Source organism: Aquarana catesbeiana, linkage group LG05 (assembly GCF_042186555.1).
Source record: "Aquarana catesbeiana isolate 2022-GZ linkage group LG05, ASM4218655v1, whole genome shotgun sequence".
NCBI classification, from domain to species: domain Eukaryota; kingdom Metazoa; phylum Chordata; class Amphibia; order Anura; family Ranidae; genus Aquarana; species Aquarana catesbeiana.
In genome coordinates, this window is record NC_133328.1 from 82,529,285 (window position 1) to 82,554,817 (window position 25,533).

At 40.4% G+C, this 25,533-nt stretch overlaps 1 protein-coding gene across 7 annotated transcripts in view; it reads right to left on the bottom strand.

Annotated features, from left to right (window-relative positions):
- Positions 1–25,533, bottom strand: part of ZMYND11 (zinc finger MYND-type containing 11) — a 147,908-nt gene that overhangs the window by 51,451 nt on the left and 70,924 nt on the right. For 6 of the 7 annotated variants that reach the window (XM_073629917.1, XM_073629916.1, XM_073629919.1 and 3 more), the window contains 2 exons: positions 10,134–10,187; positions 6,898–7,059 (listed from right to left, as the gene is read on the bottom strand). In XM_073629917.1, the coding sequence (XP_073486018.1) occupies positions 6,898–7,059; positions 10,134–10,187 (216 nt within the window). The remainder of the gene's footprint in view (positions 1–6,897; positions 7,060–10,133; positions 10,188–25,533) is intronic. The other variant, XM_073629918.1, reaches the window with a different exon arrangement.

A 25,533-nucleotide genomic window follows, 5' to 3' on the forward strand; every position in this document is an offset into this window, starting at 1 on the left:
CACATATATGAGAGCCAAGACATTGGGAATCAGTCAAATGGGCCTTTAACTAAGTGCTTAATTGTACAAAATTTCAACATTGGGAAAAAGGAAGCTCACCCCCTGCTGCCATCCATTTTTGGCCACTGAGGCCCACTACAATATTTAGCAGCCATTTGTGTGGTTTGGAAGGCAGAAGAAACAGACTAGTACTCAGCACTTCTTTCCAGTGCCTTTTTGCTTACTACGGAACCTCTAGTTTGGGGCTGCTGGGAAAACTGTAGAGGAAAACTAAATCTGCCAGACTGCTACTCACTTACAGTGGTAGTTTACACATGTTGAGGTGAGAACAGATTTGCTTTAATATATGGAGACTGCCACTGCTGACTTCTCATGACGCAATTCTATTTGCCTGCCTGATCATACTAAACAGCTTTGTTTCAATAGCCCAGAAAAAAGTATGCAGATAATGGTTTTAGAGGGTTTAATCTGACTTTCCTTATCTATATGCTCACTCCAGGCCAGTGACTTACAGGGCACTGAAAAAAGCAGATCATAACAGCCAGATAACTAGTATTTTTCAGTGGAGGTCATCATTGGCAGCCCCCTTATTTCTCTTAGGAAAAGTTTACTTTAAGCCCAGAAGATAAATAAGTATCCTGTGTAGAGCTGTAAAGATGCAGGGACTCTTGATGTCTTCGTGTATATAACCGGTTTGTTATGTTTGGTATTTGGTTCATTTAAGGTACTGGCCACAGATCCTTACATGAACCCTTCTAGAAATGTTCAGCCAGAGTCTCTAAGAAAAACTGCACTCTGCACAAGAACTCAATTTTCCTGGTCGTAAATTTTTCCCATGTACTTTAATAAACATTGATCATAAAAAAAGAGATAATGTGAACGATAAGGAAATCGCACAAAATACAGTGAAAACTATGCAGAAGAAGCACTTAACCATTTTTAGGGTCCTGCTCATTCAATACAAAACTCCTGATAAAATAAGGATTTTTGTCTTACCTGTAAAATCCTTTTTCTTCAAGTACATTACAGGACAGTATTCAGGAACAGAGTTATGCTGCTGCCTTCAAGAGATTGGACACTGCCAAAACAAAGCTGTAAGGACAGCATGGTATAAACCCTCCCCACTCCTAGCAAACCCAGCATCCTACCCCAAGACACCTGAAGAACCTTATGAACGAAGCAGGCATCAGCAGAGGCCTGAACATTCACATGCTAAAACTTAGAGAGGAACTGTAGTCTGCTCACATAATTTGTAATAAAAACATCTTTGCCATTCTGAAGGTTCCCTCCAACCACTTTGCATATTATTTTATAAATACTGTGATTCTGTACTTGCCAAATATGCTGCAGAAATCTCCCTCCACTAAGTCTGGCTGCAACCATTTTAACTGTGGGCAGCTGAAACTGCTTCCTTTTCACTTCCTGGATTTACACTAACACACACCTCCAGCTCTGCAGCTCTCATTGGCCCTCTTATGAATCATCTCCCACTCCCTTCCTGGCAAACTCTCACAAGAGTGAAAGAGCTGTGCACGATGTCATAAGCCTAGGCTTTTTTACAGACAAGAAACAGGAAGTGGGTTGTATAAGGTATTTACTGGCAGAAAAAAAAAATGTTGTACTATCCAAAGTTAAACCAACAAGGGCAGAGGATTTATCAGATGGAAAGATGAAAAAATGACCGAAGTTCCGCTCTTAACGCATGAACAGAAGGCAGAAAAAAAATCAGAAAAACAGAGGTCTAATGCTGGAAAGCCCAAGAAACACCAACTGATCTAGCTGAATGGGCTGGTACAGAGAGAGGAGCAATTGTGCCCTTTAGGTAATAAGATTGAGTGAAATATTTTTGAATTCACCTGGTGAGAGGAATAAGAGGCAGGCTTGTCCCATAAGAGGGACCCTGAGGACTGAGGAAGAAAGAGTCAGACTGTCGAAAGGGGGCCTACAACATCCAAACAATGGAGGGATCTCATTAGGAGGTTTTGGATCAGGAGAGAGACATGAAAGAAAAAATTCCTGGTTTAGGTGAAAAGAAGAAAAATAGGAAGAAAAGAGGCCTTGATATTGTGTGAAGCACAAGAAAAGATTTTTAATGCGTTAAGGCCATCTTTGAGACAGATCTCACCAAAGTTGAGGCCAACGAGAAAGGCAACCTTATGAGCAAGAGTGGGCTCAGGAATATCCCTAATGGGATCAAATGGGGTTTCTTGAAAAGTAACAGAACCAGGTTGAGATATTATGGAGTTACAGGGGAACACACAGGAGGACTGTTATGAGCACTTCCTTGTACAGAGGCCTTCACAAGGAGTGAGGAGCAAACAGCTCCTGGAAGAGAATTGCCAAGGCGGAGACTTTAAAGGGTAAGTTCACCTTTACAGAAAAACTACTTGGGGGGCGAGGAGGGGGTCCTGTGTAAGTTCACCTTACAGATTATTCTGTAAAGGTGACCTTACACTTTAAAGCCAGTGAGTGAGAAGAAGGGTATTAAACCAGTCCTTGAGACAGAAGATGTAAACGATCCGGAAGAGCCCATGGAGTGTCTGCCGATGTCTGAATATCATGTCCTCCTGGGCCAGTTCAGTGCCATGAGAATTACCTGAATGCCTTTCCCTTGATCCTGTGGAGAAGATCCCCTTCTCTCTGAGCTGCAAGAAGTCTGGTTACTCCCTGATGGTTGATGGGATCCATTGCCATGGCATTGTCTGAATGCGGGTCGAACAGCAATGCATGTGAGAAGCCCAGCGTTGAAGGCACAACGGAATTGCTCTGAACTTCAAGACATTGAAATAGAAATAGAAATTTTCTCTGAGTTTGTCATCCACCATGCCAGTGCAAGCCTGGAACCAGGTTGCCACAAAAGGCCAGCAGACATCCCTTCACTTGAATGAGAGAGGGCATCCTCTCATTGGGAGAAAGATATGCTGGTGGACTTGGGGTTCAGGGCTTGCTGTGGAACTGGGAATCAGATTTCACCATAGAGGCCTGTGAGGGACAAAAGGAACTTCTCTTAGGCCCAGAAGACACTGGTTTCCCCTAAGGGAGGCCTTGCCCCTTTTTTCTGGGGCAAAAGGGTACTCCTTTGCTTTGTAATTTCTTTGATAAAAGTATCTAGAAATGCACAAAAGAAGTGCACCTCAAGGGAATATGCAAGAAACACTTATTGCATATAAAACAGAACTAAACTGTATCTGAGCACCAAAAACTGAAAAAGCTATTTAATTCATTTTTAATATTCGAAAACAACCTCACCCATCCATTTCTCCATGCTTTATTTTGTTGATAAATCACTTTGAAAAACACCCACATAGCTTTTCTAGCCACAGTGATCTTGGGTAAGGGCAGATGATTCAAGCACCATTTGCTTCCTGGAAACCATCGCTCTTAGCTAAGAAAGCCCCTCCTCCCCTTATCCATAAGAAGACAAAAAAAAAATGGCCATGAAGACTCCTGGGATGTATGACAAATTTTGCCTAGGCCAGAAACCATGAAGCAAAGAAATATAAAACTTTTTTACTTTTTTTATTTGTATTTTTTTATTACAGGTACTTTTTTTTACAAGTAAATATAATACATCTTCCTATGCATTTATTAAAGTGGAGTTCCACCCACTTTTACAACTCTTCAGCATCCCTCACTAAACTGTGCACTGTAAACGAATTGGATATTTTAAAATTTTTTTTCTCAGCACTTACTGTATATCTGTTGTATTCATTTTTCACTTCCTCCTCCCTGGCCGCGGCCAATCGCATCATTTCCTGTTTGCAATGCCTTCTGGGAAGGGGCGGAAACTTCCTCTGACACTGCCGTTGCTATGGAAACCTGACCTGAAACCTATTACACTGCTTGTGCTGCACTGAGCATGTGCGAGATCTGCAAGGATGAGATCCAGGAAGAAATACAGTCTGGCTTCAGATGCCCAGACTTAAGATGGCCACAGCCTGCTGTAAGTTTATAAAATAACAAACTACTACTATAAACTAACAAAACAGACCTTAGTTTACAGACTAACTTTACTAGAATACATTAAGCTTGTGTATTATAGGGGTATTTTTATTTAAAAAGTATAATTTCAGCCGGAACACCACTTTAATGCTAGCAGCATAAGGATTCAAATGAGTTATTGTTGATTGGGAGAGTTTAGTTCTGCTTTAAGCTGAGCAAACCAACACTTCAGCCAAAGGGTCTACTATATGTGAACAAACAGGAGGACCATTCCGGATACTTAGCAAATAATGTCATAGTAGTAATGGCAGGTTGCAGGGCTGGGTCCGCAAGTGCAAATAAGGCTTTTAGGAGTGTTTCAAACCTTCTGTCCAGAGATCCTTAAAGGAGATCTATGGTCACAGCATATACTTTCATTGTATAACATCAGCATTGCAATAGCAGTAGAACAATAGTTATTTTGGACAATCCAATATAAGCTTACTAGAAAAATGTCCTTCCATATTGCAAGTGCCACCTGTCTGCTGCCCATCTCTTTCATTAACTTCCTGGATTTTCTGCTGTTTGCTTTGCAGCTCTCCTTTGCTGCTTACCTTCAATTTCCAAGGACTACTTTTGCCATTGTACACTGTTGACTGCAAGCAGTGATTCCTCTACTGACTTTGCCTCCTGAAACTCCTTTTCTTAGCATGTCTAATTCTGAAGACCGGCTCTGAAGTCTGTGACACAACAGTGCCTTCTCACCAGGAATATTGAATTCTGTGACACATATTCAAGGAATTAAATGTGCACGATTTTTCACAAAATAGATTCACAAACTTCAAGACTGATCAGATTATTTGGAATAAGCTACAAATAAAGCTTTAAAGATTGGAAAATCCTCTATAGGGACAGTTATCTTGCTAAAGCAGGAAATAGGGTGGACCATTTTATAGGGAACCCATCCTGTATGGGATATTGCTGGGCAAAATGCTTGGGAGGCGGAAAGACTGTCAGGATTGAGCTAGTTACTGCACAAAACAGGCTGTAAACGAGAAATGTACACAAATGGTTTTTGCAGGCCAGGGATTCTTAGGAGAACCCAGGCTAGTGACCTTAGGCACTGTTGACACAGGTTGTTCAAGGTCAAGGCATGTGCGCACAGCATCAATAAGCACTGAAATAGTATCCTTAAGCTTAAGAGAGAAGGCCGAGACATGAGACTCCTCCTGAACTAAATCATAAGGGAAAGATGAGTTGCAATCACCATCCTCATCTGTAGGTGTAGAAGCAGCTGTAACTTGAGGGAATTCAGAGAGATTCTGTAAGAAGGGTCTGGGGCATGTTTGTGACCCCTGTGGTCAGAGTCAGCAACATACTTGTGATTTTGTTTATAAATTCGGACATGGTAGCAGAAAATTGATCCCCCGGATAAACAGAAAGAAGGTGCTGTGATGTAAGCAGGAGACAGTAATCAATAGCAGTGTCAGCCCCTTCACTTGATAATGATGCTGCTAGTTGCCTGTAAACCAATAAGGCCTAATGTCTCAAAGCCCAGTGCTTGTGATCCACCATGTGTATAGTGAGGAAATCCTGTTGGGGGTACCCATGGACCAATTCTGATGGAGCAGAAATGGTTACCTGCCAAAAAGTGTTCAACCAATGTATGTAGCGGGAAGAATGATTCCAGGTGACAGTGAATGTGTGGAGTGGTGGCAGCAGGCAGCTGATGACCTGATCCTGCATGCATGCTCAGTGCTCAACACAACTTAGGAGGCTGCGCAAACGGGTAAGGTAGGCCGGCCATAGACGGTTTGAATATCAGCTGGTTCAGTAGAAACTGGCTGAATATTGATCCGTGTATGGGCAGGCTGGATGATCGATCACCTTTGGTACAACCAACCTGCTGGATTGACTTGTGATTATCGCTAGCAACTGCTATAGCCGCTAGCAATAATTACGGTCTTCTCCTGTTGGGGATGGCTTCCCCCGCCAGTAGAATACAATGTCTCAGCAGGAGGGATTACCCTGTCAGCACTGTGTGTCGATGAGGAAATGTGAAAATATCTTTGCTGCAACCCATGGTTCATATGCACCTGCCTCATTATGTTGCACCACATAGTTAGGCAAGTTCTTTGAGCAGGGTCCAGTGCATCTTCTTCAATAGGTACAGCTTCCAAGATTATGCAGAGGCTTAGTTGATCCAGAAAGCTGCAGTGGCTCTGGAGTTACTTGCACTTGCTAGATCAAAAAAAAAAAACAAAAAAAAAAAAAAACATCTAGATAAAAAGGAAAAAGTGGCAGCTTCTCTTGGTGTAAACACATCCTCTCTCCTAGGACACTAGCAAAAACTGAGGCTTGCTGGGAATGAGAGGAGTTGTTACTATGCTGTCCTTACAGCTTTGTATTGCCAGTGTCCAATCTTCCAAAGGCAGCAGCATAACCCTATGCTTCTGAATAGTATCATGTGTCCTGTACAATTAAGAGATTACATTGAATCACTGGGTGAGATTTACTGAAACTGGAGAGTGCAAAATCTGGTACATGGTAGCCAATCAGCTTCTAACTTCAGCTTGTTCAATTAAGCTTTGATAATAAAACCTGGAAGCTGATTGGTTCCTATGCAGAGCTGCACTCTCCAGTTTTAGTACCCCCCCACCACCACTGCAACAACTGCCATTAACTTACATATAAGCTATTACGTTAAACATTGATTAGAAATTATAGTGAATTCAATGACAATGTCATAACAATTCTATTCATTTCAAATAAGTGTTCTACTCAAACTATATACTACTATACCCAAGTCGTTCAATGGATGGATCGACTTGGGTACAATCAGCCTGTCCATACATGGATCAGATTTTTTTCTTTTTTTATTAAGTTGGAGCTAATTATTGAATGAGATAATAAATATTTATTAATATAAATTAGACAACCAACGCATGTGCACTGAAAACAGTTAAACGGTCTTACCTTGCAAACCGGGCACTGCCAGTGATTACTGCTATCCCTGAGTTTCATATCATCAGGTAAACACTTAGGATGGTACACACGAAAACATTGGTCACATATCATCACCTCTCCAGGTAAATGACATTCAAAGCAGTACCAGTCATGAGTTTCTGTCTCCCAGTCCTAGGAGAAACACAATGTTATTTGGATACAGGGCTGATTCAGCAAGTCTGCTTAAAGGGGTTAAGCAGCAAATATAAAATTTACGGTAGACATTAGCAATACCAGATGTGTTACATTCATAATTAGAATTTTGCCCTCTCAGTGGGGAAAGAGCCTGCAATGTGTTGCTTTTGTATTTCTGGACAATAATGGCAATGACTGCCCAAACAAACTACAGGTCTGTTTTATGCCCACATATTGTATGAGCACATAGGCTAACCAAGTATCACATCTATAGATTTTAATTTGGGGGGGGGGCAGGATACCAGTTTATTAAAATAGAAACCGTAAAAACTGAAGTTTGCAAAAAGCAGAAGAAAAAAATCATATTTGGGGGACTGCTCTTTTTATTGCAATCCTGCTGTGTATACCACGGGCCAAACTGCAATCCTGTTGTACTTACTAAGGGCCAAACTGCAATCCCGTTGTATCTACTAAGGGCCAAACCTATCTTTTTAGACTGTGCTAGGTACCATTCAGTGCCTAAACTTAAATTAACGTTAAACACTGCTTTGCTGCTGCCCCCAAAATGTCACCGGGATTAGACAACACCCAATATTAACTGTACATTTTATAGTATGTTTCTTGTCCTGGAGCCTGCTGACCAGTCAGTCAAACCCAAGAGCTGGACTGTGGGGTACCAGGGGGCAAGTCATGTATCAGGCCTGTAAATTTAGTTTGTAGTTTTTATTCAAGAAAGATCACATCACAAAACGGTGTAGTGCAACGTTTTGGAGCCACGCAGGACCCTTTTGTCAGGCATGTGATGACATCACATGCCTGACGAAGGAGTCCTGCGTGGCTTCAAAACGTTGCACTACACCGTTTTCTATTGTGCTGGCGAATGTCTACATATTGTATAGGTTCCAGTATCCAGCTGGCGGTTACTACAGCACCCAGAACCCCAACTGCTTATTCCAGGAATGTGTGTGATTGGAATATGTACTATGTATCAGGCTTGGGACACAGCACATAGGATAAAGGTAAGTTTAGGCATTGGAGGGTGTCTAGCACACAGTGGATTAGTAGCTTTGGCTTTACAAAAGAAAAAGAAAAAACAGGTTTGATTTAGGATATTGAAATGCAGGGGAGCGATTGTCTTTAAAAAGGTAACTGTGGCTAAGTAGTACTCTAACAAATTTAACATTTGCCTTGAATTCCTCCTGAAAGGCTGTAGTGCACATGCGACATTGCCTGGGCACTCCTATAGCCTCATAGATCATTTCACACTGTAGAAATGTAGCCAAGTCAGATGCTACCCATTCCTGCTTCTTGTGACTGCTATCAGAGAATATGGGGCATCTACCTGAGCACTGGCAGGATTGCCTTTGCTGCTGATTGCTTCTCCGAGAGAGATCCCTACCATTCCTTTCTCTGATGACTTCTATTTGAGATTTGGAGTGTCTGCCTGAGCACTGAAGCACATCGCAGTGCAATGACCTCCCTGTACCTACTTCAGGCAGCCTGTAGATCTGTTTTTTCCACCTTTCCTGCTGCTTCTAGATCATTTTTCTTATCAGGCATTATCCACCAGTTCTGACCAGAGAAAGCAAAGCCCTGTCTCTCTATTATGATCTGATGACCTCCTTTTCCTGCCTTTGAATACCCCTACATATCCATGCACACATAGGCGTTTAGAGGCAGGGGTGTTTGGAGGCAAAAAAAACAAAAACACCCACAGCCAGTGGGTCTAGGAGCAGCAGAGTTTTGGCAGGAAAAAAAAAAAAAAAATGCTTGACGCGCCAAAGAGCGTTTAGCGATTTAGCATTTATTCATTTCAATGGCCAGAGTTAATTATTATTCTTGCTAATTAAATTAATTAAACACCCAAGAACATGACGTGCCTAAACGAGTTACACAAGTTTCCCAGTGTCAAACGCTTTTTCTGCCAAAACTCTGCTGCCAGGAGATGTTGAATGAAAAAAAAAAAAAAAAGGATCCAATTCCCCCATCCGCACATTCAGTGGGGATGAGGGAATCACTCCCACTGTAATATTATACTCTGACAGTGAGGAGACTTCCCCACTATCAGAAAACACTGATCAGTGCTGCAGGCTATAGCTGGGGGCACTGCTCATTTGGGAAAAACGACAGGCTGGTTGTACAGAAATTGATCAGTAGATCCACTTCTGTACAACCAGCCTGCTCATATATTGAAATTTGGCCAGTCTCTGCTGAACGGGCTGAATTCCGATCCATGCATGGCTGCCTTAATATATAGAACGTACAATAGGACATTCAGCAGCTGCTCTTTTTTGCTTTGATCCAGTCTCTCATCCATTCAAGAAAGCCAACATATAAATGGAGGTGCAAGCTATTGCTGGCAACTATTCCTGTCCTTAAATCCTGCTCCGGATGACACAGCTAGTGAAAAAAAAAAAAAAATCAAGGACTTTTGTTACCCACTAGTTTTCTAAGTCCTTAAAAGGCACCTGTAAGGGTAGCGAGGGTACAAGAGGTGTCTAAGCACTGTCACATGTGTATGGGCTCTGCGGATTCTAATTGGGAATGATAAGCTGAAGGTACATTAGTTTTACTGATTTGTCACACTGACCTGTACCAGTGAATCCCTGTTACACAGCCACACTTTGGATTTTAGGTAGGCCTGCTTTAATGACACCCCCCCCCCCCCCCCTTTCCAAGCACCACCACCTATCAAAATGAAAATATTACTCTGGGTGGCTAGACAGGGAAAATCCCTTTCCCATAACATGCCATAATGGCACAAAGAACAGAAAGACAAAATATACATGCAACTCATTACAGGCTCTACCTCTTCTGAAAGGTTACAGAATGCTGCAGTCTAAAGTCTAGATGTTCTTAGAACCCTATTGTTATATTAGTGAGGGAGTTACATTTGAGCTAATTTTAGTTTTTTTCCCCCCGCTAATTACCCCCAAGAGATCTTCTTTCCCACACTTTAGTGATCTACTTATTTATGGACATTGCAGCCCCAATACTCCAACTAAGGAAATGACAAAGAAATTGTTGGTTTACATACTTGCAAAGCTTGATATCAAAGCACTTTAACAAACCTCAGGTGAATTCACTGATTTTCCCTCTCTTCCGTGAATTTGGTGATGTTTCATCTGCAATAATTTACAAGAGTTTTGTGCTAAACAGAACTGCCATATTCTAGAGGGATTGCAAAATAATTAAAGGCAAAAAAAAAAAATATAACAGTAGTGAAAAGAAACTCTGTCAAAGCAGAGGGCTTCCTCACTGACAATCAGCCGTTCATAAACTCTAAGGTCTGCTGCTTTTCAACAATAAACAGATTTCAGGGTGGCACGGAATACAGGTTATATGATGGAATAATGTCTTCACTGAGCAGAACCTTGCAATAGGAGTCCGCTACGGCTCTACTAGCTATAGGTATATTTAAACAATAAATGGGAAAGGAAATTAGCAGTAAATCTGCACACTATCTTGGGATTTATGCCTAAACCTGCAATGGCACTTTATATAAGAGTTTCACAGTATGGGATTTAAATAACCAGGAACTGGACAAATATACCAAAAGAAGTAGATAGAGTTTGTTAGGATACACAATCAACATTGATCACAGACATTGGACAGCTGTCAAACATTCCAAATGGGTCTTATCATTAAATTATTTTTTAAACTTATATACCGGTGCATTGTATTAATAGGTCCCAATTTATAAATCCAAATCTCTCTATACTTCTATTTCTGATGTATAAACAGTGTAAATAACAGCCCCACAATTAAAGTGTTTCCACTGCTCATAATGATAAAGTAATCCATGCAAACGATTATTTTGCTTGTTTGTAAACACTAATTAATATAAAGGAAAAGTGTAAAGCCGCCGATGGGGACTTTTTCTTGGCAATACAATAGCACATGGCTGCTATGGAAACTGATAAAATATACTAAAAAAAAAAAAAATAAATAAAAATGCCCTTCCACACTCTAGTCTGTCTTTTTCAACCTTTTTTCATGGCACCTTTTGAATTTTTTTTCAGTATCGAGGCACCCTGGGCTAATGGTCTGCGAATGCATGAGGTTGTGGGGACAGTAAAACCACATGGTTGAACTTCATTTTGCCACCCCTCCAACTGCTCCACCTTTAGCTGCATAAGCCAGAGTCATAGACATACTGTGAGCTAGTGGAATGTTATTATCTTAATGCATGGAAGTAAAAAAATGTTGCCTTTAGAACCACTTGAATAAGTAGTTCAGCTGGGCAGGGCCAATACAATTTGGTGTACAAAAATGCTGTGTGTTATCAGCCCACAATAGGAAATTAGCAGCAAAGTGCATTTCTGGCAGATCAGTAGGTATTTTTATGTACTTGCAGGATCTTTCATGGCATAACACATAGGAAAATGTGCATTTATTGGGGCGATCTACTACATGTGCACATTTATTTCTTGTCCTGACATATACTTTAAAGTTGAATTTTAGATATAAGTTTTCAAGCACAGTTACACTGGTCCATCTTGGCTCAAAGTAAATGTGCATATCTCAAACCAGAGCGATACCTGAGGAACCTGTAAATTTCTGTAGTAGTCACCACTACTACAGTGATAGCAGCAGTCTTCTGGGACCAGTGCTGTTCCCTTGCTCAGCACTGCCGCCATTCAGAGAATGCATTTTATCTTTTTTAATGAATACAAGGCATTCTCCAATTGAAAAGGTTGAGATTATGTCACCGCTCTGTCTCGCTACCTTGTCCAATCAGAGAACACCTTGCATTAATTGAGAAAAATACAAGGCATTCTCTAAATGGTGGCAGTGGCAGGTGAGCGTCCCCCTGTGGTTAATATGCATGAGAACAGCGCTTTAGCATTGGACCTGCAAGGTTGCTGCTATCACTGTAGTAGCGGTGACTACTACAGTAATTTGCAGCTTCCACAAGGATCGTTAAGGGATTAGATATGCATACTTACATTGGTCCAAGTTGGACCAATGTAACTGTGCAATAAAAATTGTCAGCTTTAAGTTTGCTCACTATACGGTTCTTAGGTTGTGCTCAGACCAATGAGAATGAGCAGCCAGCCATGGTCTGAAAACTTAATATAATGCTTGAGCCACCGAACTGCAAAACAAAAACCATCTGAATATTGAGCAGTACTCTAACCAGTCCTGGTGCTTAGCATGGGCCAAAACCATCACCTGCCAAAAGCCCTTGCATCTATCTGAATTTAGCCTCAAAGGCACATCCAGTATACTTATGAGGTTCAGCATTTGGCATCCCCGACTTGAACGCTTTATGGGCTTCAGGAAAGCTCTTTGAAAGTTGTTAAAGCTTTGCAAATGCTTGCTGAATCTGACATGTTTCCCACTAACATTTACAAACATATTTGTAAGATTAACACCTTTATGTCCACAGATCACTGAAAACAAGATACCCCCCTCAGGGATAGTAGCATGCGAGTTACACAACAGATTTAGGCCAGAGCATTAAGGTTATAAATCAAGGCCACTGCGAAGGTTTCAATGCTTGGAAAACTATAGTCAAGGTGCACTCCATCTTTAACCTACCACCCATTAGGTAGGAGAGTCTAATTTGGTGACATTGTGGTTCGATGATGTTGTCCTCCTCAATTTGTAACATCACAAAGGTGTGGTGTAGCACTTAGTTGAAGTTTGAATATCCTATATGTCCAATCTTATGTCTCCCATGTTGTACTATGGGAGTGCCAGTTGGTGAGTTGAGCGATGGAATGTTCTGTTTTTGTCTTTTATGCGTTTTCCCTTCCATGTGCTCTTCGCTGTGAAGGCCAGTTATAGGTGGGGGCAGGGGCCATTTGTTTGTTACTGGTGTTAATATGGTCCAGGGACACACTGGGCACCTTTGCTGCCACTGTGCTATTGCTGAGTGTCCAGTGTGCTCCTGTTCCTTTAAGGGGGATTGGGCTGCCTCCGGGCCCACCTGCCCCTCAACTATCCATTGAATGCATGTGCTCCCATTGTGGAGATGCTCATAAATTCAGTAGCGTTTAGGACTGCATACGTACACAGGGTGTAAACCCCTGTTTTTAACACAGACTGTTGGACAGGTTAATCTGGTTGGTCAGCAGACTGGTTGGTGAGCTGAGCTATGGAATGTTCTGTTTTTGTCTTTTATGCGTTTGCCCTTCCATGTGCTCCTTGCTGTGAAGACCAGTTATAGGTGGGGGCAGGGGCCATTTGTTTGCTACTATGGGAGTGTCATACTTACTTTTGAAATAATTATTGCCTTTTGTATCCCGGTGTTTAATTTGATTTCTTTGTACACTGCATATGTCAAATGTCATGATGTTTGTAATCTTTGCACTTTCTTTGAAATAATTAATAAAAACAATAACTCCAGGTCCAATATTTCCTACTGCTAAAATAAAAAAAAAGTTTTAATTTTTAATGGCCATAATAAGGCTTTTATTTTATGCACATTTTATTAACGCCCTGAACACATTTTTATTAAAGGCTGACGAAGACCAAATTGTTATTTTTCTTACACATTTTTAAATCACTTTTTTTTTTTTACTGACTGTATTCCATAGTCATAGCTGCAGCCTGACTGTGAATGAAGAACAGTAAGCCTCGGTTCACACAGGGGCAGCCCGACTCTGTAAGGCGACCTGCACACGACTTCAGCGGCGGCTTGCAAAATGACTTCTGTATAGAAGTCAATGCAAGTCGCCCTGAAGTCGTCCCAAAGTAGTACAGGAACCTTTTTCTAAGTCGGAGTGACTTGACTCGTTCATATTAGAACGGTTCCATAGTACAGAACAGAACGCGACTTGTCAGGTGGCTAAGTCTCCGGACAAGTAACCCCTGTGTGAACCGGGGCTGACAGTTGCAACCTGCAGACTGTTTGTAAACAAACCTCCTGTGATCACCATGATTGGCTTTCATGGTAATGACATCATGTAGAAGGTAAGTGTAAAGGCTGTCAGTGACAGTGTGCAGGTATGTGCTTCTAGTTCCACAATGGAGCACAGAATAATGTTACATAGTAGGTGAGGTTGAAAAAAGACAAAAAAGTCCATCAAGTCCAACCTATGTCTGTGATTATTTGTCAGTATTACATTGTATATCCCTGTATGTTGTGGTCGTTCAGGTGCTTATCTAATAGTTTTTTGAAACTATTGATGCTCCCCGCTGAGACCACTGCCTGTGGAAGGCAATTCTACATCCTTGCTGCTCTTACAGTAAAGAACCCTCTATGTAGTTTAAGGTTAAACCTCTTTTCTTCCAATTTTAATGAGTGCCACTTGTCTTGTTAAACTCTTCCGCAAAAATGTTTTATCCCTATTGTGGAGTCACCAGTACGGTATTTGTAAATCGAAATCATATCCCCTCTCAAGCGTCTCTTCTCCAGAGAGAATAAGTTCAGTGCTCGCAACCTTTCTTCATAAATAATATCCTCCCGACCCTTTATTAGCTTTCTTGCCCTTCTTTGTACTCGTTCCATATCCAGTATATCCTTCCTGAGGACTGGTGCCCATAACTGGACAGCATACTCCAGGTGCGGACGGACCAGAGTCTTGTAGAGTGGGAGAATTATCACTTTATCCCTGGAGTTAATCCCTTTTTTAATGTTTGCTTTGTTAGCAGCAGCTTGGCATTGCATGCCATTGCTGAGCCTATCTACTAGGACCCCCAGGCCCTTTTCCATCCTAGATTCCCCCAGAGCTTCTCCCCCCAGTGTATAGATTGCATTCATATTTTTGCCACCCAAATGCATTTTATTTTACATTTTTCTACATTAAACCTCATTTGCCATGTAGTTGCCCATCCCATTAATTTGTTCAGATGTTCTTGCAAGGTTTCCACATCCTGTGGAGAAGTTATTGCCCTTAGCTTAGTATCGTCCGCAAATACAGAGATTGAACTGTTTACCCCATCCTCCAGGTTGTTTATGAACAAATTAAATAGGATTGGTCCCAGCACAGAACCCTGTGGGACCCCACTACCCACCCCTGACCATTCCAAGTATTCCCCACTTATCAGCACCCTCTGAACTCGCCCTTGTATCCAGTTTTCAATCCATGTACTTACCCTATGGTCCATGCCAACGGACTTTATTTTGTACAGTCAACATTTTCGGGGAACTGTGTCAAATGCTTTTGCAAAATCCAGATACACCACCATCTATGGGCCTTCCTTTATCTAGCTGGCAACTCACCTCCTCATAGAAGGTTAATAGATTGGTTTGGCAAGAACAATTCTTCATGAATCCATGCTGATTACTGCTAATGATACAGTTTTCATTACTAAAATCTTGTATAGAGTCCCTTATCATCCCCTCCAAGAGCATGCATACTATTAATGCTGGGCTAACTGGTCTGTAATTCCCAGGGATGTATTTTTGGCCCTTTTTAAATATTGGTGCTACATAATTAGTGGAAAAGTTTCCCCAGGGGGCTTTTAAGCAGCAAAATATTTCTGAAACAATGTTTAGTAACCATGTTTAGTAACAATATTATTTAATTCAGACATAGAATGCATTACATAGATACAATCAATATCACATAAAATTTCCAGTAGTCGACACAAGCAACAACAAAGGACCATCTCCCATGGCAATCAATTCATTAAAAAAGTTCTAATTGTACAGTTACATTGTATCAATACAGTGCTAGAAAATAACTAATGGTCCTTCAACTTGGGCATGTAGGACATGCCTACACGCCCCAGTAAAAGGACCATCGTCCGAAACATGTGTCGGGTCGCTGAAGCTTTTGATGTCCTGCTACCACGCGATTTTATAACCATTTTGTGATCACTTTTTATCTACTCAATCCAGTGCTTGTTAAGAATTTTCTGGCAATTTTTAAAAAATAAAACAACCTTTTATATCGGATTCATGCCCTATGGGAGATTTCTTTCTTTTCTCATGAATTGAACTTACATGGGGCGGAAGCCGTCTTCCCCAGCAGCCTGCTTCCTTTGAAAGTCATCCCTCCATCTGCTGTGGATCCATACATCACCCTATAACCACGGTTGTCCCGGATGGAACCTACCACCAGTGTTTTCCAGCACAGTACCCCTGGGCTCGTTTGATCCCCAAAGCTCGCATGACACTCCACTGTACGGTGATTGTGTCCATCTCCTCCGGTAAGAGTATCCACTTCTGCCACTTATTCATTGATTCCGAATGCAGGAGGAATTTTTCCTGAATTGAAACCATCATCTGCACTCGTTCTTTGTCCTTACTTCACTTTAAGAACACTGCACTGTATATGTCAATGAACTTTTAAATCACCATGGACATTTTTCTAGTTATTTGGGACTGTTTGCTTATTTTGTTTATTTTTAGTTTATAAGCATCACCCGTAATAACCACTATACAAATTTTATATAGGATATGAGCACATCATCCTGTCACCTATTATATCTAGCGCTGCATTTGTTTACTATTTATATATTGTATCAATACTATCCATATGAATCCCCAAGAATACCCCAATGCATTTCGACCCTTTTTCCTTTTCTGGTCTTCTTCAGGGAGGTTTTAAATTCTAAAGACATACATCAAAAAATTCCATTAGGATTTTCTACAATATATAAAACATGACAGATCATTTTGTAATATTTTGAAAGTACATCTCCATACATATGGCGAAGTACTTACCATTTGGGAATAGGAAAGTGGGCTTGTGTCGCATAGTTTAAATTAATAAAAACAGTTGCGTGCGGTGGTCTCACAATGTTTGCTCATTCCCTCTGTCACCTCTGGGCGCGTCCATAGTCCACGAGGCTTGCAAGGAGCCACGCATTTGGACCCAGTGGGGAAGGTGTAGGGCAAGGCACCTGTAATTTGATATTTGTAAAGATTAGTATGTAGTCAGCGGGTGTCGGGTGAGTGTTCCATATTGTCCTATATAGCCAGACTGCTTAATATTCAAAACAGTTAATAGGGTGGTCTCGACTAATATTGTCCCTTTGCTCATATTTTAATAATTTTTGGATCTAAATTGTAATATGTGAATATATGATAGGTTGAACTAAGTGTATAGAGTACTTGATATAAAAAAAACTTTAAACAAGCTCTATATTTTTTCATGCCTCACCTTACAAAGGTGATGATACTGGGTGGTGGGGTAGTATGTGAAAAAAAAAGAAAAACCTAAGTGATAAAGTGTAACATAAACAGAATGTTATTGATAAGTGCCAAAAGCATGGGGTCTGTGTAATGAAATATAGCATAAATAAAGTGTTGTTGATGTGTGTCAAAAACAAAAACGTGTAAAAAATGTAACAAACATGTGAAAAAGGGAAAAGAACTAAGAAGGCTAGTGATGTGTGATGGTAAAAACAATCTATACAAGGTGACGTGCCTAATAAAGGAATATCTAAGGTTATAAACAAGTGGTGAAAATGATAATACTGTTACTATTACTTATTATTGGACTATGTGTATAAGATGTCAATATGATAAATGTATTGAGAAACCTAAAAAAAAAAAAAAAAAAAAATATGAATATATTCCTGTTTCTCAATACATTTATCATATTGACATCTTATACACATAGTCCAATAATAAGTAATAATAACAGTATTATAATTTTCACCACTTGTTTATAACCTTGGATATTCCTTTATTAGGCACTTCACATTACTTCACCTTGTATAGATTGTTTTCACCATCACACATCTAGCTTTCTTAGTTCTTTTCCCTTTTTTACACGTTTTTGTTTTTGGCACACATCAACAACACTTTATTTATGCTATATTTCATTACACAAACCCCATGCTTTTGGCACTTATCAATAACATTCTATTTATGTTACACTTTATCACATAGATCCCATCACTTAGTTTTTTTTTTTCACATACTACCCCACCACCCAGTATCATCACCTTTGTAAGGTGAGGCATGAAAAAATATAGAGCTTGTTTAAAGTGATTTTTTTCATCAAGTACTCTATACACTTAGTTCAACCTATCATATATTCACATATTACAATTTAGATCCAAAATTTATTAAAATATGAGCAAAGGGACAATATTAGTCGAGACCACCCTATTTTTTTTAATTTAATTGTTTTGAATATTAAGCAGTCTGGCTATATAGGACAATACGAACACTCACCCGACAAATATCAAATTACAGGTGCCTCGCCCTACACCTTCCCCACTGGGTCCAAATGCGTGGCTCCTTGCAAGCCTCGTGGACTATGGACGCACTCAGAGGTGACAGAGGGAATGAGCAAACATTGTGGGACCACCGCACGCAACGGTTTTTTATTAATTTAAACTATGCGACACAAGCCCACTTTCCTATTCCCAAATGGTAAGTACTTCGCCATATGTATGGAGATGTACTTTCAAAACTTTCAAAATATTACGAAATGATTTATCATGTTTTGTATATTGTAGAAAATCCTGACGGAATTTTTTGATGTATCTCTTTAGAATTTAAACCCCCCCTGAAGAAGACCAGAAAAGGAAAAAGGGTCGAAATACATTAGGGTATTCATATGGATAGTATTGATACAATGTAACTGTACAATTAGAACTTTTTTAATGAATTGATTGCCATGGGAGATGGTCCTTTGTTGTTGCTTGTGTCGACTACTGGAAATTTTATGTGATATTGATTGTATCTATGCAATGCATTCTATGTCTGAATTAAATAATATTTTTACTAAACATGGTTACTAAACATTGTTTCAGAAATATTTTGCTGCTTAAAAGCCCCCTGGAGAAACTTTTCCACTAATTTTACAATGCTTTTTGGGGTGTGCAGCTGTGTCAACTCTTGCATGTGTTATTTCACTTTGTTATTGGTGCTAAATTGGCTTTTCTCCAATCTGCTGGTACCATTCCAGTCAGTAGACTGTCAGTAAAAATTAGGAACAATGGTCTGGCAATTACTTGACTGAGTTCCCCAAGTACCCTCGGGTGCAAGCCATCCGGTCCCGGGGAGTTATTAATGTTAAGTTTCCCAAGTCCAATTCTAATTCTGTCCTGTTGGCCATGAGGGTGCTTACTGTCATGTGTCATGAGAATAAACACTGCAGTTTTGGTTACTGAAGCCCCCCAATTCCCTCGTGAAGACTGAGGAGAAGAATAAATTCAATACCTACGCCATCTCCCCATCCATTGTAACCAGATGTCCTTCCTCATTCTTTATGGGGCCAATATGGTCTGTACTTCCTTTTTTACTGTTTACATACCTAAAAGAATTTCTTGGGATTTTTTTGCTCTCCTCCGCTATGTGTTTTTCGTGTTCCATCTTAGCCGTCCTAATTGCACCCTTACATTTCTTGTTGCATTCTTTATAAAATCTGAATGTTGATGAGGATACCTCAACTTTGTATTTTTTGAAGGCCTTCTCTTTTGCTTTTATATGCATTTTTACACTGGAGTTAAGCCATCCAGGACTTTTGTTTGCTCTATAAAATTTATTACCCAATGGGATGCACTGGCTAATGCCCTTATTTAACCCTTTCATGACTAAGCCTATTTTTGAAATTTGGTGTTTACAAGTTAAAATCCATATTTTTTGCTAGAAAATTACTTAGAACCCCCAAACATTATATATATTTTTTTAGCAGAGAATCTAGAGAATAAAATGACGATTGTTGCAATATTTTTTATCACACGGTATTTGTGCAGCGGTGTTTTAAACGCAAATTTTTGGAAAAGTGACACTTTCATGAATTTTAAAAAATCCAAACAGTAAAGTTACCCCAATTTTTTTGTATAATGTGAAAGATGATGTTACGCCGAGTAAATAGATACCAAACATGTCACCCTTTATAATTGCACGCACTCGTGGAATGGCGACGAACTACGGTACCTTTGAATTTCCATAGGCGACGCTTTAAAAATTTTTTACGGTTACCAGGTTTGAGCTACAGAGGAGGACTAGGGCTAGAATTATTGCTCTCGCTCTGACGATCGCGGCGATACCTCACATGTGTGGTTTGAACACCGTTTACATATGCGGGCGCGACTTCCGTATGCGTTTTCTTCGCTGCGCGAGCTCGCGGGGACAGGGGCACTTTAAAAAAAATTTTTTTTTTTTTAATTTATTTTATTTATTTTTGTACTTTATAAATTGTGTTTAAATTTTTTTTTTTTTTTTTACTTTTATTGCTGTCACAAGCAATGTAAACATCCCTTGTGACGGTAATATGTGGTGACAGGTACTCTTTATGGAGGGATGGGGGGTCTAAAAGACCCCCCATCCCTCCTTTACACTTCAAAGTATTCAGATCGCCGAAAACGGCGATTCTGAATACTGTGTACTTTTTTAAATTCGGCGCCATTGGCAGCCGAGTAAATGGGAAGTGATGTCATGACGTCGCTTCCGCGTTTACAGCAAGAAGGCTGGAACGAAGCCGCTCGCAGCTTCGTTCCAGTCCGCCCCCAGCCGCCGAAGGCAGCGGAACGGACAACGGGCCTCCCCTCCCGCTCCTCCGGTATAACAACCGAGCGGCTTTTAGCCGCATCGGTTGTTATACTCGGGTAGCCGATCGCCCGCTGAAAACAACGGTACCGGGATGATGCCTGCAGCTGCGGGCATCATCCCGGTATAACCCCGGAAAGCCGAGTACGCATATATGCGTTCGGTCGGCGGGAAGGGGTTAATATGCTCTTAAAGCGAACCCATCTCTCCTCCGTGTTCTTTGTTCCTAAGATTTTATTCCGATTTATGCCTTCTAGCAAGGCTCGTAGTTTAGGGAAGTTGGCTCTTTTGAAATTCAGTGTCTTTGTATTTCCCTTATGTTTCCTATTTGTGCAATTTATACTGAAGCCAATTGCCCTGTATTTCCACATCTGTAATCAGGTCTGTATTGTTGGTAATCAGTAGATCTAGTAACGCTTTATTTCTAGTCTACCATCTGACCCATGAAATTATCCTGCAAAACGTTTAGGAACTGGCGAGCCTTAGATGAATGCGCGGTTCCCTCCGCCCAGTCTATGTCTGGATAATTAAAATCCCCCATTATGATAACACTTCCCATCCTTGCTGCTAATCCAAAGTGTGATAGGAGGTCCGTCTCCCCCTCCTCCCTCAGGTTAGGGGGCCTATAGCATGCTCCCAGTATTATTTTCCCCTTAGCTTCACCCCTTTGGAGCTCAGCATAGGGAACTATGCCTGAGAATGCTATTTTAGTAAGTCCTCAAGTCCAACCATGTCAACTTAACCACTTCAGCCCCGGAAGATTTTACCCCCTTCCTGACCAGTGCACTTTTTAAAGTTTGGCACTGTGTCGCCTTATCTGACAATTGCGCGGTCATGAGACACTGTACCCAAATTTGCGCCCTTTTTTCCCATAAATAGAGCTTTCTTTTGGTGGTATTTGATCACCTCTTTTTTTTTTTTTTTTTTTGCACTATAAACAAAAAAAGAGTGACAATTTTGAAAAAAAAAAAAAAAAACCCACAATATTTTTTACTTTTTGCTATAATAAATATCCCCTAAATTTTAAAAAAAACAAAAAAACAAATTTTTTTTGTTTAGGCCAATATATATTCTTTTACATAGTTTTGGTTAAAAAAATAAAATAAATAAAAAACAAAAAAAAAAATCACAATAAGCATATATTGATCTGTTTGTGCAAACGTTATAGCATCTGCAAACTATGGGAAAGATTTATGGCATTTTTACTATTTTTTTTTTTTTTTACTAGTAATGGCGGTGATCTGCGATTTTTAGAGGTACTGCGCCAATGCGATGGACAGATCGGATACTTTTGACACTTTTTTGGGACCATTGGCATTTATACAGCGATCAGTACTATAAAAATGCACTGATTACTGTGTAAATGTCACTGGCAGGGAAGGGGTTAACACTAGGGGACGATCAAGGGGTTAATTGTGTGTTCCCTAGGTGTACCCCATGGTGGCTGAAAAAGGGTAGGACGTACCCGTATGGGACTTCGCCCAGGAGAGCCATTGTACCGCAGTATATCTGCGTGACATGGCCGGGAACCGGTTAAAGTGGATGTTTACTCTGGGGGAGAAAAAATATTAAAAGTCAGCAGCTACAAATCATCACTGATCCGCCCCGTGTGAAAGAGCCCTTACCTGTCCAGGGGACCACCGCTGACCTCACCCAGGCTAGTTCTTTACTAGCATTCGGGTTGCTAGCATCGGCATCCTAACTGTGGGCAGCTGTCTATGCCGCTTTTGGCTTCACAGATGACTGCGCATGCACGAACTGCGCTTTGTGAATGGTCCTGCAGTCTTCTGGGACCTGTGACATGTCCCAAAGGATGACAGGAAGGAAGGGGGAGAGGAGAGCTTGCGCTCGGATTGCCTAGGCGAGTACACGTCAAAACTAGGTACCTGACCTCCCCAAAACGATATGCCTAATATGAGGGAGGAGGATTTAAAGCAGAACTTCCGCTTCAATAATGACATATACAGGAAGATCTAACTTTCACATTGACACTATCTATCAATGTGCTCTTTGTGTAAATGGGCTATTTGCACATTCTCCCCCGTTTTCTCCATATCTATAAGTCTAAAAATATCAAAACCAAAAAAGCGAGTATTATAAACCTTTTAATGAATAAACATTGAACGAAATGGGAAGGCTCGCTAAAACTGCAGAAAAGAACATTCGTTGTTGCCCACAGCAACCCATCATGATTCACTTTTTATTTCAATTGTGAATTGCATGCTAGCTTTAGTTGTCATTTCCTTTTCTCCAGTTTTAATTAATCAAAACTAAAATGTCCTTTCATGAAAAAATAAAACCCCATTTATGAAATCTGACCTAGGCACATATATCTGTAGTGTTTACTTATCTCTCTCCAAAGCCCTGAGTGCCGTGTCTTTCTGCTGCTCCGTTCCTCTGTTATTAGCATGATAACTTCTGACAAGCTCTCCAACACAGGAGATAAAAGCAGCTGGAAATTTGCGTCCGGTAGGGAACTTCTGGCCCGTACACATGATCTGAAAATTGGACGAAAAATACCGCTTTCGAAGCAATCATACGATAATCTAATCGTTACTACAGAGCTTTTCGAGAGCCGATCACGAAAGTTCATACGATATTATCCAAATGGACAAACGCAAAAAAAATTTCTCGTACGATACCAGATCGTATGATTTTGTTTAATCAGTACAGTTGTCGTCCAAAAATACAATAGTGATAAACTACAACACATTAGTAACCTCTCAATTTTCAATATGCAAATAGCATACAAAATAAAATGGACGATCTGTCGTCCGATTCTCATATCGTGTGTACAGGGCTTTAGAGACAGATAAGCAAAGAGCTTGTCTATTCACAGCACAGCTCTGCAAGTTTCTCAGCCTAAGTGGAATGGGGGGGAGTGCCTTTCCTCCAATCAGCTCACACACAGTGTATGCTCAGACTCCACACCCACTGCTGAAACAGGAAGAAAAATTTGTAACACAATGTGCACTTTCTAAAGAATGTAGAAAGCTGAAGACAACAGATATACATGTAAAACTTATGTAGTGAAATTTGTTTAATCTCTGTGTATCATCTGAGGCTGTTCACTTCACTAGATATATGTGGGGGTTTACATTAACTTCAACAAAACTTGGCAATTATGCACAGAGGGCATACAATGCATTGCTCCAAGACTGAATTCTATCCCATTCACTAATCCTCAAATCTGATAAAGTTTTTGATCTGACAGATAAAACCTGAAATGCAGTCTGTTTGTGAGACAAGGAGCTAATTATATGTGAGTGTGTGAAAGGGGAGAGGATTGTAAAGAAACCATATGGGAAGTAAGAGAAAGTACTTCAAGAACAATAGCACATAAAAGCACAGCAAATATTGTGACAGCACACAAACAAAGAAGAACTATAAGCCAAAACATTTTCTTCATTTTGGATAAAGAGAAGGTTATAACCCCTGTCGTTTTTTTTTACCGTCTATGTCCTATTTGGGAGATTTCACTTTACCCCCATGTCCCATAGCTAAAAAAGGAAGTGAGATGAAATCCCTTTAAAGTGAGGGGATCCCTGGATGTCACCAGGACTAGTTCTACAATTGGAATATTATCTCTATATTCTTGTTCCAGTGATAACCCAAAATTTGAGATTTTCTTTCGGTCTCAGTGAGGATGGAAAGCATACTGTATACACTTTTGGAGATGGTTATTTGGAAGATTTCCTGAGCATTTACTTGGACACACACACTGTGCTGGCTTTGTTGGAGATTTGACTATTTTTTCATTATTTTGAAATTCGTTTTGCGAGATTTTACGGCTATAAGAACACTTAGAACAGACCAGACAGTTCTGTTTTAGTTTTATTTTAATGACTTTACTAGCGCAGTAATTTTGGTTTTAACCACTTTATTTTGATAGCAGCCTAAAGCCCCATGCGCATGGGCAGAATGTCAAGAGACATTTGCCGGTTAAAAAAAAAAAAAAAAAAGAAAAAAAAAAAAAAGTCTGACATTGTGTCTCTGTGTATGTCGTGCATGCTGGAAAACCAGCATCCGACTGGCTCCCAATCAGCTTTCTCAGCCAGCTGTTCAGTGTGTTCTGGCAGGTGGGGGGCATCAGAATACAGCTCAGCAGGGGGAGAGATCACTGGACTAACTTTGCATGGTTGGTACAGTGTCTCTGTCTGGAGCTGTCAGTTTTATTTTTGTGCAACCCAGAGCACCAGGAAAAGGTAGAATTAAAGTCAATTTATTACTTTGGATCTGCTATAAGGTGTCTGTGAAGATGCAATAAGCTTCCTGAGCCCTAAACATTAATTCAGTTATGAACCAAAGAGATCTTATACAATCAATTTATTTGAAATACACATGTGAACACTTTTATTCCCCACCAAAGTACCTGTAACTCTGTCCAACCACTCTTGTGATTCACACATTTCAGTCGCACACCACTGCATACTAACACAGCATTTCCTGTGTTACGTCCTTACCTTCTCTGGGCGAAGACTGAGAATCCCCACATTAGTGAGGTCTCCCCGTGTAGCCCATTCAGTAAGCTCCAACACACCTCCCTGTCCTGCACCAATAAACCTGTGTGCAATGAATGCAATGGAATGGACTTATACTACCTCACACAGCAGAATCTCCTCCTTGCTTTCCTGGCTGCATAGATATTAGGTCATTAAACTTTTAGTATTCAAATTAAACAAAAAACAGTTGTGGAACAAATGGTGTTTACTTTTCATTTGGCTTACAATCAATGCGTTAAAGAAAACTAGTGCTTTGCCTGTGTGGGTAAAGCACAGGTTCACTTTAACACTCTCATTACAAATAGAAACAAACGGGAGCTTTCTAAATGCAAATAAATGCATGTAATCATTTCCTCAATGGTCTCATTCACACTGAGTGTTTACCTGCATTTAGTTGCAGTCAGTTTAGCCGTGTCTAGAGAGAACAGAATTCTGTGTATCCAGATCTAAATTAAAGATTGTAAACCAGCTTTAAAACAAAAACTACTAATTGCAGGAAAAAGTGATGTGGGAGGCATAATAGCTGTTTATACTTTCCAAATTACATATCCTGCACTTTGA